Source organism: Pholcus phalangioides, unplaced genomic scaffold (genome assembly GCF_987345545.1).
Source record: "Pholcus phalangioides strain wild (caught in Gottingen) unplaced genomic scaffold, Ppha-v1.0 ptg000007l_1, whole genome shotgun sequence".
Taxonomy (NCBI): domain Eukaryota; kingdom Metazoa; phylum Arthropoda; class Arachnida; order Araneae; family Pholcidae; genus Pholcus; species Pholcus phalangioides.
This window is the reverse complement of record NW_028301600.1, coordinates 57,656,283-57,673,686: the sequence shown is the minus strand read 5'-3', so window position 1 is coordinate 57,673,686 and position 17,404 is coordinate 57,656,283. Positions and strand designations below refer to the sequence as shown.

The window sequence follows — 17,404 nt, the reverse complement described above, 5'->3', positions numbered from 1 at the left end:
CAGAATCTTTGGTTAAGGCCGTCCAGCTAACTCAATAACCGGTACATGCAGATTTTTGCACCTTTAAAAAGTGCGTGGGTCTTACCTGTGTTACACACGGACCGTCAAAGTAAAACCAACTTCAGTTTTGAGAAAATGATGTACGTTCATTTCCTCAATAATTTTTTAAATGTCGGAAAGAGAAAACTAACTATTGGAGGTGTGAAATTTGTGAGAGATCTTCACCGGGCATGTTCCAAGTCTTTCGTAAGGGTAAGAAAACGTACAAATATTTTTATTTCTGGCATTCTAACTGTATTTTTTTAACTTCCGTGTAAATGCTAAGCAGTCACTTTATCGACCCTCTAATAAGTCCGAAGATTATGTCACTCTCCATTGTTGTATGAAGGTTTCAACTACTGTACTGCCAGACATGACCCATGAGGGATGTTTGGTTTCAACCGCTGGCTGATGTAAAGATAAATCCAGAAAAAAAAATTGAACTGCCTATGCCGGGAATCAAACTTACGTCCTCACTTGCCGGGTGAGTGTGCTAGACCACTATGCTGCAAAAGTAACGAATCTCTTTCTTTAGAGGTTGTGTAGGCCTTACATGCACAGTCAGACCTAACACTAAAATCTCCCCACAGCGCAATGCTTATTGTTCTCAATGAAAAAAGACCCAGAATCCTTTGCATTATCTTCAGCAAATGTTACTTCAATAACTAGCTTATCGCTTGAAGGTTTATCGCCAAGATGGCATTATGCCGTCATCCCTTAAAATAAAATTACATTGGTAAAATGATATGACCAATTAACGATTACGCTTTTATTTAGTCTGCTCGCGTGACAATATTACCATAATATACAATTTAATAGTAATATAACATAATGATCATAATAATAATGATATATAATACCGCAACGCAAAAAAAAACCGTTTGTGATTACTTTATTAGTAAATACACCTGTAGGCCGAACTTCGTTCGGCTCGGACGTCGCTTCGCTCCTCCGGCCGTTACAGGGGGCCCCTGCCCCCGGAATGAAAATATCAACTATGTTTTCACCACAACCAGAAACCCTGGCCCCCACATGGGCAGGGCGGACAGGGTCCGGGTTCCAATTTTTTTTATTTTTCATTAATTACAGATCAAGAAATGATGATGGAAGGGAGGAAAAAAAAAAAGTGACAGTGAGAGTGGGATTCGAACCCATAACCTTCAATGCTAGAGCCACTTACGTTAACCACTACAACAGTTGCGATCGAGAAATCTGGGTAAAAGTAAGAAATATATTGTTAAACGCAGTTAGGTAATATGTTGGCGCCAATCAACATATCGTCTAAGCACCAATTTTAAAGCAGCTCCGTTCATGCATTGCGCTGTCAGGAGAAACTACAAGACCTAACTGAGGCCAAAGTTCAAAATCACTGACGCTGCCACCAGATGGTGACGTATCCAAATATGATGTCACTCTCCACTGCTATACGAAGGTCTTAACAGCTGGCTGATGCAAAGATAAATCCACGAAAAAAAATTTAACTGCCTAGTTGGGGATTCGAACCCTTGTGCTCTCACTGGTAGAAAAAAAGAGTTTAATTACCCTTATGGATGCCAAGTTGGCACCAAGACCTTGAGTTGCAACCCTAGCGCATCCTGAGGCATAACATAATTTATTACATTTAGTTTTTGTTCATACCTGCAGTGGAAAATGTTTCACCATAATGTGATAAAGTTGAACTTCTTTTTTATTCTTTATTTAATATTTATTTTTTCTCGCTGGAGTTTTGAAGGGATATTATAGTTTTATGAAATTAAGATAAGAGTTTTCAGATTAAAGACCTGTTAATGTATCAAAATTTTACTTTATGCCAGCATAATGTCCTTCTTCCCATGCCTATACTTTCACCATGATAATATTGTATGTATGTTTATCGTTTTGCAGGCTGTGTTATGCAATGGTCTCGTCTCTGCAACCATAAGATCTTCATCTTCAAACTTACAGTTGCGTTTATGTAGTTCACAAGTACCAAAAAATCCTAAATTGAAGAAACAGAAATTTGTAAGATCACATCTTTTATATCAGTTGTTCTCAAACTCTCTTTTAAATCGTGGAACACTGGTGTTCACCTAACATTTATATGGGTCATTCTCACAAAATAAGACAAAAAATGAAAAAAAGTCTACAAAAAATTCTTACGACACTTATTTACTTGCTGATAAATGAAATATAGTCAGAAATGAAGTTTGTTAAAAATTCATGAAACATTAATTTAAATTTAAGCATATTAAGAGATAGGCAAAATGTATTGTTGGATTTGCCTATTTCGGTACTTAACTTGATATTTACACTTAACGCACACAACATGTTCCATATATTTTGGTATTTTATTTTCAATTTAGACAATACTGACAATTGCATTTTTATTTCTTTTACTTTTGTTTCTTGCTTTTTCTTTCATAAATTTTATGGGGACAACAGATTTGTAATTTATTTGTTTTGCTAGAGCACGAGTTGCATTCTTAAAACAAAGTCATTAGATGAAACGTTACTGCAGCTTGACGATGTAGCCAAGAAATTTGGATTTATTTGCTTTTTCCCCCTTAACTTATGATCAAACCTTTCTTCTGGTTACCCAATGCTAGGAGAAAGTAGAGCAAAAGATATTTTTACATGTTTTGCAACATTTATCAAACACTGAGCATGTTGAAAACATATGCTTCTCAGAAATAATATGTGTCTGAACTGAAACACGTGGTAAAGTGAAAATTTTCAATGACATTTTTCTCATAAAAAAATAGAAAGACATCTAATAAAAACAGTTGCATCTTTTTCCCTGAATGAACTAGTTTGTGAATTAATCCAGGGCTTCTGCTTTTTCTACTTTTTGGTAAAATGGCCTACTTCCTAGTTTTTGTCTTTCTTTTCCTATTTTTTTTACCACAAATGCTATCAACAGAATTCGCGTAATTGATTTTAATTGAGGAGGGAATCCTCAATATATTGCCCAATATTACAAATGTAGATTACAAAAGATTGCAATTAATGATTTTACCAAAGCAGAAATTATATTGTTTTTAAGGTTATATATGTTTGGGGATAGGGGTCGTATGTGGACCTTGCATAACAAAGCAGTTGGGTATATAGGCCAATTCTAGGTTTGTAGTATTAAATTGCCTTCTATATTTTTAGGATATGCAGAGGCATAAACAGTATTTACAATACTTAGCAAAGAGCTAGAAATGAAAGTGTTACATTAATCAAAAACAATTACACTGGCATTGAACAGTAAAATGTAAACGGATCCCTTTTTAAAAAAGGGATTAACAACGCAGTAAAACCATCTGGTTCACCTTGACTTATTTACATCAGACCTTGTAATTTACACGTTTTGTACTGTGCTTTTGGAAGTGGTCTTGAAAGAGTGTCATTCTTAAAATCTTACGTGTTTTCATAATTGTCCGTGCATTGTTGAAGAGAGCTGACAGACTGGACTGTGGAAGACTCCACAAAAGAATGTAATTTATATTGTGAGAAGAGACAGAAAACAATTATCTGTGGTTGCTAGTACCCTGTTTTGGCCAAAAATTGTTTTGTTACCAAGTCATTTCTGTCATTTTGCTTTGGCTCGAGTCAATCTTTTGAATATTGAACTACTGCTATGAAAAATTTAATTTTAAAATGTTTTAAAAATAAGTTTTTTATTTTATTTTTAGGGTTTCTTTTTTTATTATGCTATGATTATATTGTCTAAGGGAGTTTCCTTCCCCCGTCCTACTTTTTAGTCCTGCTTTTTGCAACTTTTTCTAATTTTTTGAGTGGGAGCCCTAATTAATCTACAATTCTAATTGATTTTAAAGGAGATTCAAGTGATGGCTACATCAGGGCCGTCTTAAGAGCATCATGGGCCCCCGGGCCAAGTGGTTTTTCTGAGCACCTACCAGGTAAATTACAGGAAATTTCAACCAAATCAAATTTTTGTGAGGCCCCTCTTCTCTCAACGCCCCCGGGCCATGCCCGGGTAGGCCCATGCGTTAAGACGGCACTGGGCTACATTATTCTTAACCTTATTATAGTACTTGAATCAATATTTTCCAAATGTCATGAATGGGAAAAAAATAACTGGAAAATTTTCATTTGGCTATAAACTATTGATAAAAATATTTAAAATTGTAAAAAAGATTAAATCTGAACGTATTTTTTCCCTAAAAATATGTTATTGAGAAAAAGAATATATTTTTATTTTAAGATAGAAAGTTACCTTAAAATTACAAAATGGGCTGGGGACTGCCAAGAGCAGGGCATTTTCTTAACAAATGAAAATTTGTTCAAGCAAAAATCTATTGATGAAAAAAAATAGTGGTGACTTTATAAAATCTGGAATATGAATAGAAAGTGATGGGAAAAAAAGTTCTGTGTCAAATACATTTGATGTAAACTGCTGGGGACACAATTCAGGTCAATTTTGTGAAAATCACCCATATACAACCTCAGACCTGCCAACTCTCCGGATTTAGGTGGGAAACTCCAGATTTTTCATCCTTCCTCCTGCTCTTGAGATTTTAGCAGAAAATTAGATTTTACACGAGCTTTCACGTTGTCGTGACGTCAATGACTGCCGTCATCGTTAGGGAAAACACCCATAGAGGCAACACCACACTAGAAATATTTAGTGTGGTGTTGATAGAGGACAGCCATGGTCATTTCCATCGAGCAGCCGTAAAAAAAGTCTTGGTGACCGCATTTAAGCAACTGGCAGAGACGTGACTGCTTACGTAGCGTTTATCGGCAATCATTTATCAGGGGCATGCCTTGGTTGCCAAAATGCCTGTATAATCGTTATTGTATTCCATTAACAGACGTGCGGTAAACACAAGTTTTTTTTGTCAGCAGCTTTGTATTTTGAAGTTTTTTAATTGTTTCCTCTGATTAAACGTCTTCAGAAAGAAAATATAAAACTTAAAGCTATATAAAGGTTTTTAGAGTTCATATACCCAAAATTATCAATCACTGATGGCATCCACGAAAGGAAACACTTATGTTTTATCAACAGTATGTAGATGTGATTTCTCTATTCTGCCCTGAAAGACTGACATGGAATTATGTTCTGCTCAGGGGCAATGCAAATCCTGCCTTGGGGGGGGGGGGATGGAACTTTTTTGTAATTGATTAAAAAAAAAATTCAAAAAAATTTTTCTTGTGAGGTTTTTTTTTTTTTTTTGATCGAGTCTGAGTGCCGGGGAGGGGAATCTTCAGAAGAATCTCCGGATTTCTGGATTCCAAAAGTTGGCATGTCTGCAACCTAAATGCACTAAATTTTTGCTCTTTTATCTTTCCTGGGGAAAAGTAGAAAAAAGTTCAAGAAACACTGTTTTTTTTTTTATGCACTACTCTACCTTCAAAAAATGTGGCCACGACTTCTATTTTTTAGGCCTACATTGCACATATCTTTGTTTTTTCATGATATATTCAACTGTAGTTTCACAAAAGTTGCCCTATATACACTGCTCAAAACAATTAGGGGAGCAAGCAAAAAAGTGAAGAAAACCGTGCGAGACAGCCATGTATTGGCATACAATGGATAGTACACGCGTATCAATGCGCAATACAGAAAAAAGACTTAAAAAAATTTGGAATTATGCTTTAATTCTTTGAAAATATGGAAAAAACATGAAAAGATGATTTAGGGCAACAATTTGGTTACATGTAAACGATAAAAAAAAAGTACTGTTTAGACATGATGCATGAGTTTTAATAGGGCGTGTGGTATCCTCGAACAGCTAAGACTGCTGCACACCTGTTTGCCATGGATGCGATGAGGTTATCGATCAGACTTTGGGGAATACTGTTCCACTCCTCAAGAAGTGCAATCTGCAAGTCTCGGACAGTATCGGGCAGCCTTGGTCGCGCAGCAATGCGTCGTCCGAGCATGACCCAAACATGCTCGATTGGATTCAGGTCAGGAGAGCACGCTGGCCATTCCATACGCTGTATTGTTTCAGCTTCAAGCATGTTCTCCACCAGACGAGCTCTATGCGGTCGGGCATTATCATCCTGGAAAACAAAAGAATCTCCAATGGCTCCAGCATAAGGGATGACATGAGGTCGCAGTATCTCGTCTGCATACCTTCGGGCCGTCAAAGTGCCATTCCGTATGATATGCAGGTCCGTACGTCCGCCTATGCTGATTCCACCCCATACCATCCAACCAGCTCGTCTGTATTGTGACCTTTCACGAACGAATGCGGGGTTATTTCGAGTGCCCCTGTCCCTCCATACCAGAACACGTCGGGTGTCACACTCCAGACTGAATCGGGACTCGTCTGTAAATAGCGCTTGGCTCCAATCATGTTGCTCCCAATCTCGATGTTCAGCAGCCCATCTTCTTCGGGCTGCACGGTGGCGTGGGGTCAACGGAATGCAGACCATTGGCCTACGTGCATAGAGCCCTCCCTCATGAAGCCGATTACGTACTGTTTGGCTAGACACCCTTCGTCCTGTTGCCAAGAGCAACCGTCTTTGCAGCTGCGTAGCATTCTCTGTTCTGTTTTGACGGGCTGTTAACCGTATATACCGGTCATCAGTTGCTGTAGTGGCGCGTGGCAGACCTTGCCCTGGTTGACGCCTAACATTTCCTGTTTCTTGGAATCGATTCCACAGCCTTGCAACAACACTTCTGGCGACTCCAACAGCATCCGCGACACTACGTTGTGTTTTCCTGGATTCCAGTCTGCCTATAACACGCCATGCCATGGATTCTGGTAAATCACGTTGTTGAGACATCCTCAAGTCACCTTGTCTCAAAAAAAAATACTGCGCAATCGAATTTCACAGTTACGGCAGTAAAACAGACGTTTCTGCAACATCCCGATTTCTGCCCTTATCTCCTTTTTCTGGTTTTTGACGTCATGAACTTTGATTTGCATATGAAGTTTTCTTCTTCCGTTTCCTGCTAGGCTTTAAATTATGGATGATTCATTTTATGTTACTTATCGGTATACATCTTTGCGTAATTTTGTTAAAACCATGTGCTCCCCTAATTGTTTTGAGCAGTGTAGTTAACAACCAAGTTATGAAAATAAAATATATATCCTGCACAAGTGCAATTAAAAATTATTTATTAAAAATACTCATGTCTCATTGAATAAGGAATTATCACAGTCTAAATTTCTATAAATGGTATCTCGGGTATAGTGCCATATTTTCTGTGAATTTCATAAAAATTTGTTTGAAAACCCCACATATTATAAGCAAAAAACATGCAATGAAATTTCATAGAAAACATCTTCATTAATATGCATGATATTCTCATGAAAATGTGCAAAAGCATTGCACAAAAGTTGCTACAATATATTTTTCAAAGTTGAAGTCATTTGCAGCTTTTTCTGATACAGGGTTGATCAAAACCATTTTTTTTTCCTTATTTAAGTTTTGTTGCCCCCCCTAAATGCACTAATGACTAAATTTTCACTGCAAATTGTGAATAAATGCATAGGGTTCATGTGACCAGAATTTCAGAAACGATTCATCCAATATCTTTTGAGAAAATGTCTCAACTCCACAAAAGACAACTTTTGACAATATAGTGTACCATCTGAACCAAGGGGTGTGTAATTTGTGAGCCAGATATAGCAATATAGCTACTATTTGTAGGTCGCCAATTGATGTAGGCCTACTCATATTATGTGGATGAATGCTTTTATTTTGGAACACTGTCATAAGCCAGAGATGGTGCCCCTCTGGTTTAGATCATAGATTTCCAACTGGTGTTCTGTAAGAGCTCTTTTAGAGTTCTACAGCATCAAATATATATCCCCTATTACTTGAAAACGGTTCGAGATAGGACAGGGTTGATAGGATGTTTCATGTTCCACTTAAGCTCATCTATCACCCCCCTTTTATTTGGCGGAACAGGTCACATTCACAGTGTATAGCATATTTCTACAGTAATAACAGATGCAGTGCAACTGCCCTGTAAGCGCTTGCATATATTGCTGCTGTTAAGTTTAATAGTCATCTGTGTAGGTCAAATACTACTGCTAGGGAAATGTATTGATTCTATATTGCCTTCCGTATAAATTACCCCATTTGTTATCATCCCTGTTTCATTTTAAAATTTGTTTAAAAAAAAATTTCTGTGCTTAGACTTCCCATATTATTCTGATCTGCAGAGATAGTAATTGCAATTACTGTTATTGTTTTGTTTTTTTTAATTTCATGTGTTGGTGGAAGAAAATGATCTCCTGGTAACATCATTCATTATATTGTCTCTTTAAGTGATTTATTATGGCTTTATGACTAAATCTTCAACATTGAGTTTTCCCTCTGAGAGAGCACTATAAAATATGTGTGCAGTTTTTGTATTGATTGATGGACATCAGACAGGAAAAACAACCTCAATTTCTATTATCATACTCTTTAAAGATATGTCCAAATACAGGGCACATAATAGGCATTGTAATACAAGCTTTTTTTTATGAGTTTTTCTCCCTTCTGCAAGGTGATGACCTCAGCATTATGGAAATTTAAAATTTGAAAGAGGAGTAGTCTTAAAATCTGGTAAACATGTTAGTTCAATTCATGCATCCTAATATCTTTAGTCAATAATCATACTCACTGCTTCTCTCTCCTTGAATAATTGTATCTTTACGCAAAAGCAAGAGAAAGACTTGTAAACATTTATTATTTAACAATAACTATCGTGAATTCTATTACATAGCCATAAGTATTATATTATAGAATTTATAATGTAATTAAAAAAAACCTTTCTGGCTTACTTTCAATACTACTACTATTCAATTTTTTCATCAAAACCATAATTATCCCTATGCAGATGTTCTTGAATAGTTTCATCTCACTTTATTTCTTGTATTTCTTGATTGGTTCACCACATTAGAGCTATTTTTTCCTCTACTCAGCCCATGACATGGAAAAATCTCATCGTAATTTTAGGCATTGGTTCAGTGTTTTTGATCGGTATGTTATCTGCCAAAAAAGAAAAACAAAAATGTAAGTTTACATTTGTTGGTGTTTTTAATTTCACCCAAAATTTCAGTTTTATTTGAAGTTCTATTTAAATGCAAATATTTCTTTATGGTGTTATTCTTAGAGTGAAATAATTATCAAGTTGAACATTTGTATAAGGCGTATGTTTCTTAAATTACTGTATTTTTCATTAAGTCTTGGACAAAGAAAGAAAACGAGAGCTTGGCAAAGCTGCTATTGGAGGGAAATTTGATTTGATTGACCATAATGGGAAATCTATCTCCAGTGAAGATTTTCTAGGATCTTGGCTGTTAATTTATTTCGGTTTCACACACTGTCCAGACATATGCCCAGAAGAACTGGAAAAAATGGTTAATGTTTATGAAATTTTAGGTAAACTTTTTTTAAAAATTCAAAACAATTTAATTAGTCTGAATTTACAATTTAGAAGAATTAATGAATGTGAAGTGGTTTCAAGGGGTACATCTTTTTTGATTAATGCAGTATATTGAATAACTATTTAAATGATATCAAGAATGGTTTGAAAACTAAATTCTGATATTCAATTTTGATAGAAAAGGGAGGAAATAATATTGTGCCTTTGTTCATTACTGTTGATCCAGAACGTGATGATATGAAAGCTGTGGCAAAATATGTCAAAGGTTTGTTTAATTTGACTATTTCATATTACAAGTGTACACAGTTTATTTTCCATTTCAACTGATAAAAAAAGATTGTGTTCACAATCAACAACAATTTTTGTAATTTGATAAATTTTGCAAATTTATCACATTTACCTGTGATTATGTATAATCCCAGCTCAGCTCGTGTTGGTAAATATGATGAATCTTCAATGAATTATTAAAATTTACCAGACATTTTGCTCAAACTTCAGTCTAGGATGATGGATTTGATTGGTGATGTTGATTGTGTTTAAAAACATTGATAAAATATGAAGAAAACTAACATTACAATTGATACAATATGATCATTTATGTTTTAACCTCATAACTCTTATTTTCATTCAATTTAATTGTTATGCAAAACACTGAAGTGCCCAAAAAACTGGCACACCCACCTGAGGTGTAGATCGAGCACTCAGAACTGCTACAACTCGAGCTTGATGTCTTGGGATTTAGGTGACCCATGGAGGACAACACATAAGTCAGAAAAGTGTTCCTGGAGCTACTTGGTAGCATTTCAACTTCTGATGCATGTGGTGTTGCATTGTCCTGTTGGAATCATCCAAGCCCATTGGAATGCACACAGCATGAAAGGGTGAAAGTGATTAGGAAGGATGCTTATGTACTGGTCACGATTCAGAGTCGTCTGTAGCCTTATCAGGGTCCCATATCATGCCAACTTCACACGTCCCATACTATGACAGCCATATAGCCCCTCCCCCCCACTAGTTGTGGCCTTGCCTGCTGTGAGAAGAGGATAGCATGATACTATGGCAACTCTATATGAGAAACTACTAATTAAAAATTATACGCAGAATAATGGAAAAATTGGTTACTGTTTCTTCCCACCATTTGAAGTAGCTTATATAGTAAACCACTCAAAATGATTGAAACAGCTTTCTGCATGGTTAGAACCACACTTGGTCAAAATAAATGCAACCCTAGTTTTTTAAAAAACATATTCTGATGCTTGTTAAAAGTAAAAACTGATCTTAGTTTTAAATTTAATATGGGTCTGTTAACAGAACAGAACTATTACTACATCAGTTTAAGACAATTTAAATAGTTTTGATCCCTTTTAGCTGATTAAAACCAATTTTAGCCAGCTAAAATTACAATCCTGCTGATAAGTGGTTGAATTTAAGTAATACTTTTGCATGATTTCTTCCATATTTATAATGCTTACTAACTTCATTTGGAACTTATAAAAAATCACCGTTAAAAGTGATAAGTGGGGGAAAATTTATCAAACTTATTAAGACAATTGTTGATTTTTATCTATAATTACCGGTGATCATCCATATTCATCAATTTTGTCACATTCACTGTAAAATGTGTATCTATTATTTTTAGTACTTCAAATTTTTAATTTTATTCTTGTATATCATGTTATTCATACCCATTTTTAGTGTCATTGATAATTTCAGTCTGATCACTTGTATCATTCTATTTTTCTAGAATTTTCACCCAAGCTCATTGGTTTAACTGGTACAAAAGAACAAATTCATAGAGTCACAAAAGCTTATAGAGTATATTATAGTGCTGGTCCAAAAGATGAAGATAATGATTACATTGTAAGATAGATTTAATTTCTACATATTCATTATTTATAAGAGCCCGATGTCAAAGCAAAAATGCTAAGAGCAGATAAGAGCAGACATTCTTAACCTACCCCCCCCCCACACACACACACACACACACACACACACACACACACACACCATTTTGAGTTTATATTTAGTGATTTATTTAAAGTTTAATTAAAAAGTTTAAAATTATTTAAAGTTTTTTCAATAATTATTCAAATAAATGTCATAAGATGCCATGTAATTTCAATTTACCTAAAATCAAGCAGTTACAGGCATCCCCCCCCCCTTTTACGCAATCAATTGGTTCCACAAAATAGTCACATAAGATGAAATTGTGTGAAGTGAGTTGAATTTAACATAAAGATAAGGATTAGGGGTTGTGGTTTTCTTCAGAAGGATTCAGAAAATTGAACCCGACATCAAAGGAACTTTTTTTAATGAATTAGTTATTCAAACTTATGAATAAATCATGTGGAAATATGATCATAAAAATATCATAAAAAATCAGTAGGAAATATGAATAAATTATTTGTCTCAGTTGCATCATCAAATCCAACTTATTTTGTCATCCAAAGGATTTAACTAAGTTAAACTCCAAGCTAAATTTTGCAGGTTGGTATTCCTAAGTAAACTTTTAAAAATAGTGTTACAGCAAAATCGTGTAAAGGGGGAATACCTGTACTACATTAAATAGTTGCTTGACAATCTCATTAATGTGGGACATGGTAAACTTATTCTAGCACTGCATTCTTGAAAATTATGAAATTATCATATAAACCTTTTTCTGTGCTCGTCGGAATTTGAATGATGTTCAGCTCTAAACATTCTTGATTGAATAAAAGTGATTTCTTTTAAATACAGAATTTTTTGTGGCTTTTACCATTATCAGTGTTAATTACATTTTTAATTATGAACTGACTTGATTGGTATATGCATTTTTAAATGCTGAAAGAGTAAAAGCAATTATTAAAAAAAACATTATTCATTTGAAACTGATATAACATATGCTCAAGAGAGGGACTAGAAAAGAGTAATCATTATACAGAATTTATCCTTATTGAAATTTGTTAAACTTTGGTCTATGTGTGCATACTTCTTATAGAGATATGTAATTTTATTGGTGTTTATTACTACAGAGCAGTGTTTTCCCAAAGTGGGCAATATCCCGGTGGGCAATAGAAGCTACGAGTATAACATAGAATCCTATGGGTTTGCTTGAGTCCGGGGAAGATGGCAGAAAAAAAAAATCTGAAGAAGGGGACGATAGAACAAAAAGTTTGGGGAACTATGTTACAGAGGGTAAAGTTATACAGGAGATTAAAAAGAAAAATTATACAAGAGACTGAAGTTATATAGGATCGAAAAATTTCAAGCAAATATGATTTGAAGAAATTAGTGATATTTCAAAGTATAAGTGTATTTGTTGTTGATTGATTGCTTTTATATACAATGTTGTCTAGCTTTATCCAAGGAGCTGCCATTTAAATATTTTTAAAGAAACCTTGTACCAAAAATAAAAACATTTATAAACAAGTTGGTTATACATTATTGTTAGGGGATACCTTCCTGTGCAAAAAAGGTGTAACAGATGGCTCTATTATATAAAGAAGTTTCACTGTATGGGAAATTTTAATAAGTTGTAACAGCTGGTTTTCATTTTTAAAAACTTAAACTGATTTTTCATAAAATGTCACCCTAGTGTTTGATTTCCAAATATTTATGCTTTCATATCTTTAGAGAATATTTATGTAGAATGTGCATAAAAATAATCTTTTGCAGGTGGACCATACTATCATTATGTATTTAGTTAATCCAAATGGTGAATTTGTTGATTATTATGGTCAAACAAAAACAGCTGAGCAAATAGCCACTGGCATTGCCAAACAATTTGGAATATATAATGCAGCAAAAAGATCATGGTTATGGTATGTTATATTTGAGTATTTCACTCTATCAAATGTTTTTGCTGTGAAAATCATGCTAATAAGCAGTGTTTCTGGCCCAGGACTTGATGGATGCATGCAGATTGCAAACAAATTCACTTTATGCATTTTGTGGGCAGCAAGAAATATGCTTCTAAATTTCAAGTAACAGTTAAGTAAAGTTTAATAAACCTAAACTAAGCAATTTCTCCTATATGAAGAAAAAATAATATAAAATCACTTGTTTTAATAAAACTGTAAATGTGCAGTTAATTCAAAGTATTTTTCACTGTTGAAATACAGTACTTTACTCAATTCACTTTTGCTTATACAAATTACAGTGGAGCTTATTTTACTGCTGCTGTGTTAATCATGGTCTCCATTGAAGTCACAAAATTGCCTAGCAACACTTTAGTGCATCATCACCATGTATTTTCTGATAATTTCATGTGTTTGTATTGTCGTTTTCCTCAGAAGGGAAATTTTCATTTTAGCGTATTATTTATTACAAATAGCTTCCATTTTGGTTTGTGGCTAAATGAGAATACTGTTCTTTCTTGTGGGTTTCTTTTTGAGAATGACTATAAACTTTATTGACTTCATAAGAATGGAACCATGTTTCTATCTATTAGATGAAAGAGCCGAAGATATGTCTACTAAAATAGCATGCAATGATTTAAAAAAAGCATTGTCTATTTCTTCATATAACAGTCCTTTATAAAAAAAAAAAGATTTTTACAATCAAAAACTAGTTGACTATAAAAAATTATATAAATTTATAAAGAATATTTTCTTGGTCTTCTAAGATTATTTGCAAAATAATAAAAATTACCATCTTTTGATTTCAATGATTCTGAGTTGATCTCTAAGTGAAAATTTGTCTTAGCGATTTTTTTCAATTTTTTTTTTCTTTCAGAAATCATAGGAGCATTTTTATGAAAATGTTTGGACAGGTATAAATAACTCAACTGCATTGAAGCATAAAATTGTTATTTGTAATTATATATATAGAAAACATCTTTGATCGCATAAAATGTTTTATTTGAATGGTGGTAATGCAAAGCAAGCCAGCTCCACCCCTTTTTTTCTTTTTTTTTGAGTTGAAATAAATTTATGTGCTTTTGCATTATTTTTATTGTTTTGATTTAATCAAAAAAATTCCTTACAATTTTAACTCTGTAAATTTAAAGCAGTTTCCCAAACTTTTTTGTTCATAGCCCCCCTGCTCAGAAAATTTCTTTCATCTCCCTTCCTGAGTGATCCCATAGAATCCTATATTATATTTGTAACCAATATCACCCCTCTACTACGTTCAATCACCCTTCCCCCCCAGAAGGCAATAATATTGCCCACTTTGGGAAACTGATTTAAAGCATTACTAACTTAATAAATTGATTGACAGTATGGAATAAAAATTTATTTTCAGAAAATTCATCAATGGTGCACAGTCGTATGAAGGGTTAGGTTGAATAACGGGTCTATGTTAACCCTTTATGCATGACATTGTGAAATTTAGAATAAGAAGAAAATTATAATAAATTAAAGTATAAATGTAATGTGTGTGTGATAATAAATAGTTACGTAAATTATTCGGTAGGTCATTTTAGTTAATTAATGACAACAAAAATGTTTTTGAAACAATTAGTTAAAAACATCTAACCTGGTACTTTAAAGTACCGTCAGGATATAAAAGGTTTGCAAAATCAGTTTTTGATCAACGTTCTCCATATAGCTTCCGTTACGAGCACCAACGTAAATGCAGTTGCTATGTGCCACTTTACACAGCTGCAATCGTGAGTTCTATAGTTGGAAGAACTGTCTATATCACCATTTTGTTCATTGACAACATCAACTGTGGTTCAACCAAACTTTTCAGCTACAAAAGCGTCAGAATTTTATAATAAAAAAAAATGATTAAATTGTACAGTGTATTTCAAAATTCACATTTTCTGGGGGAAATTAATGAATGTGTGTGCAAAATATTCAGTAGGTTGTCTCAATGCAAACAAATCTTCAAGGATTTTTGTTTAGCACTATGTAGTTTATTATACTCAGTAGTTCTTTTCAACCTATATTATGCTTGAAAATTTGTTTCTCGTTTTATATTAATATGCAATATATGAAGTGTTTGACCTGTGGGTGCTGCATAGGCCTAAAAAGCGGGGGGGGGAGGATTGTGCTGAGCCAGCTTCAGCACAGAGCAATTGTTATGAATTTTTTCTATTTTTTATGCTATAAATTCAATATATTGGGACCCATGAAAAATCTGAGACCAACCAAAAGCCCAGTCTAGTTGCTCTGCTGCAGTATGAGAGCCATGGGCTGCTCGGCTCAGCTTGAGCTTCATGTAAAAACTGATTTTTGAATAAATTCTGATTGATGTGCTTATTTAAGGCACTCTGACTCCAGCATCATAATTTTACCTAAAAAAATTAAATAAACAGTGCCTAGTACAGGAATCATATATTGCTGCATTCATATTATAGTGATCTTTGGTTTTAGTTTAAAAACTTCTTGTTTAAAATATTTTAAAAAACAAGAGGCTTGTATTAAAACAAAAAACAAATGAGAACAAATACTTGTTCTGTGGCCTAATATTGCTACCTACTCCAACAATGACTATTCACTCATTGACGTCCCCGCAATCTCCCTATACTTATGCCATATCTGCTATTGCTATGAAATCATGGGCAGAGATATGGGGACATTGTTTCCCCCCCCCCCCCCACCTCCACCAGTTTCAATGGCAGATCCACTGATCTATTGTATATGCATATATATGAATTGAGATTTTGCCCCCCCCCCTTTTTTTTTCAAGTCTCTCTTCACATATGTATGGAATAATCTGTTTTTCTCATGTATCATGGATTCTCTAGTTTTGGTGAATCATCATATGGGTAAAAGAAAAAGTATTTCATTGAAAGAAGGTGCAAGAAAAAATGTACACTGGAAGGGTCAAAGACTATTTTCCAAATCAGATTTTCAAGAATATGGTAAAGAGCATGAGTGAAAATGCTCCCTTCCCAACCTAGCACATTAGTGATGAGCCTGACTGATCTAATATGTATATATGTATTATTCCCTGGTCATGTCCCCCCCCCCAGCCCCAATCCTCCTACTTCTAAGTCTGTCTCTTCCTATGGTAAAGAGATCTGTCGTTATATCGAGTATCAGTTTCACTGTAATCTGGATATTATAAGATATGCATTATATTATTTGAGAAAATATGAAGACAAATTTCATTTTTCCTAATTTTATGTGTAATGAAATGTGTATATTTATGCTCTTGCACCAATAAAAGAACATTCAACATGGTGACTGAAGTTTCTTGTCCTTTTTCTCTTGCATTAAAACAATATTATTCATTTTATTTATCACAACCATAGAGATACATCACACGTGAAACAGCACCACAGAATAAACTTATTTTCTTTTACTTATAAAATACATATCTCACATTCATTCAACTATATTAATGTCTTTCATCATTTTCATATTTTTTACAGTTCATTTTGATATTGTCATAAATCTCTACTGTCCTTTGTCAGTGTTTATATAACTGTTCAGCAGTTTCTTATTGCAATACATGATTGCATGGAAGATAATGTCTAAAATATTTGGCTTCGCTATGTTGAAGTGTGCCCACATACATGGTTATTGCACTTATAGCAAGTGCACATTGCACAATCTGTTCTAAATTCCAGTAATTCACTGATAAGCTTTCTGACGGAAAATAGCTGCTATTTCTTCCACTGTCTTGTTCTTTGTCTCTGGGACACACTTGTATGTAAATAGCCAGAATATTGCCAGTAAAAATGTGAAAATCAGGAACACATACACACCAAGAATATTCTGAAAAGAAATAAAAAATTGTATTCATTTTTTGAAATGCCACATGTGAACCTGCCGAAAATGAGCAGTGATCAAAGCTTTCAAAATATTTAAGAAATATTGTATAACACATTTATGTATTTTAATATTCCAAAAGTTTTAACCCTAAAATTGGTAGAATACTGGTAATAAAATAAAAACAAGCAGTTATAAAGGTATAATATGTAATGTATATTACATGTACATATTTTTGTCTTTTTTATTTTGTAGGTGGCATAAACATGTCACTGAAATGTTTATCAATATTTCTGCTGCAAAAGCCATATATGTTATTTGATTGTCACAAGATACATAAGCACTCAACAGGCTAATGACAATTTTAAAATAGACCTTAAATTATTTTGTTTCGTTTAGT

At 34.0% G+C, this 17,404-nt stretch overlaps 2 protein-coding genes across 4 annotated transcripts in view; one reads left to right on the top strand and one right to left on the bottom strand.

The window, feature by feature from the left end:
- Window positions 1-14: 14 nt before the first annotated feature.
- Scox (Synthesis of cytochrome c oxidase) lies at window positions 15-16,167 on the top strand. 2 transcript variants are annotated; one of them, XM_089233611.1, is made up of 9 exons: window positions 31-252; window positions 1,924-2,040; window positions 8,898-8,988; window positions 9,160-9,357; window positions 9,540-9,626; window positions 11,106-11,221; window positions 13,016-13,161; window positions 14,075-14,111; window positions 16,035-16,167. In XM_089233611.1, coding segments are annotated over exons 1-8 (963 nt in total). In that variant the 5' UTR covers window positions 31-45; the 3' UTR covers window positions 14,076-14,111; window positions 16,035-16,167. The 2 variants fall into 2 exon arrangements, with proteins under 2 accessions (XP_089089738.1, XP_089089737.1); XM_089233612.1 differs by lacking the exon at window positions 16,035-16,167 and having other exon boundaries at window positions 15-252; window positions 14,075-14,287.
- Window positions 16,168-16,505: 338 nt separating this feature from the next.
- Window positions 16,506-17,404, bottom strand: part of LOC149085542 (solute carrier family 2, facilitated glucose transporter member 1-like) — a 72,704-nt gene continuing 71,805 nt past the window's right edge. For both annotated transcript variants that reach the window (XM_089233609.1, XM_089233610.1), the window contains exon 10: window positions 16,506-17,010. In XM_089233609.1, coding sequence (XP_089089735.1) covers window positions 16,867-17,010 — 144 coding nt within the window. In that variant the 3' untranslated portion in view covers window positions 16,506-16,866. The remainder of the gene's footprint in view (window positions 17,011-17,404) is intronic.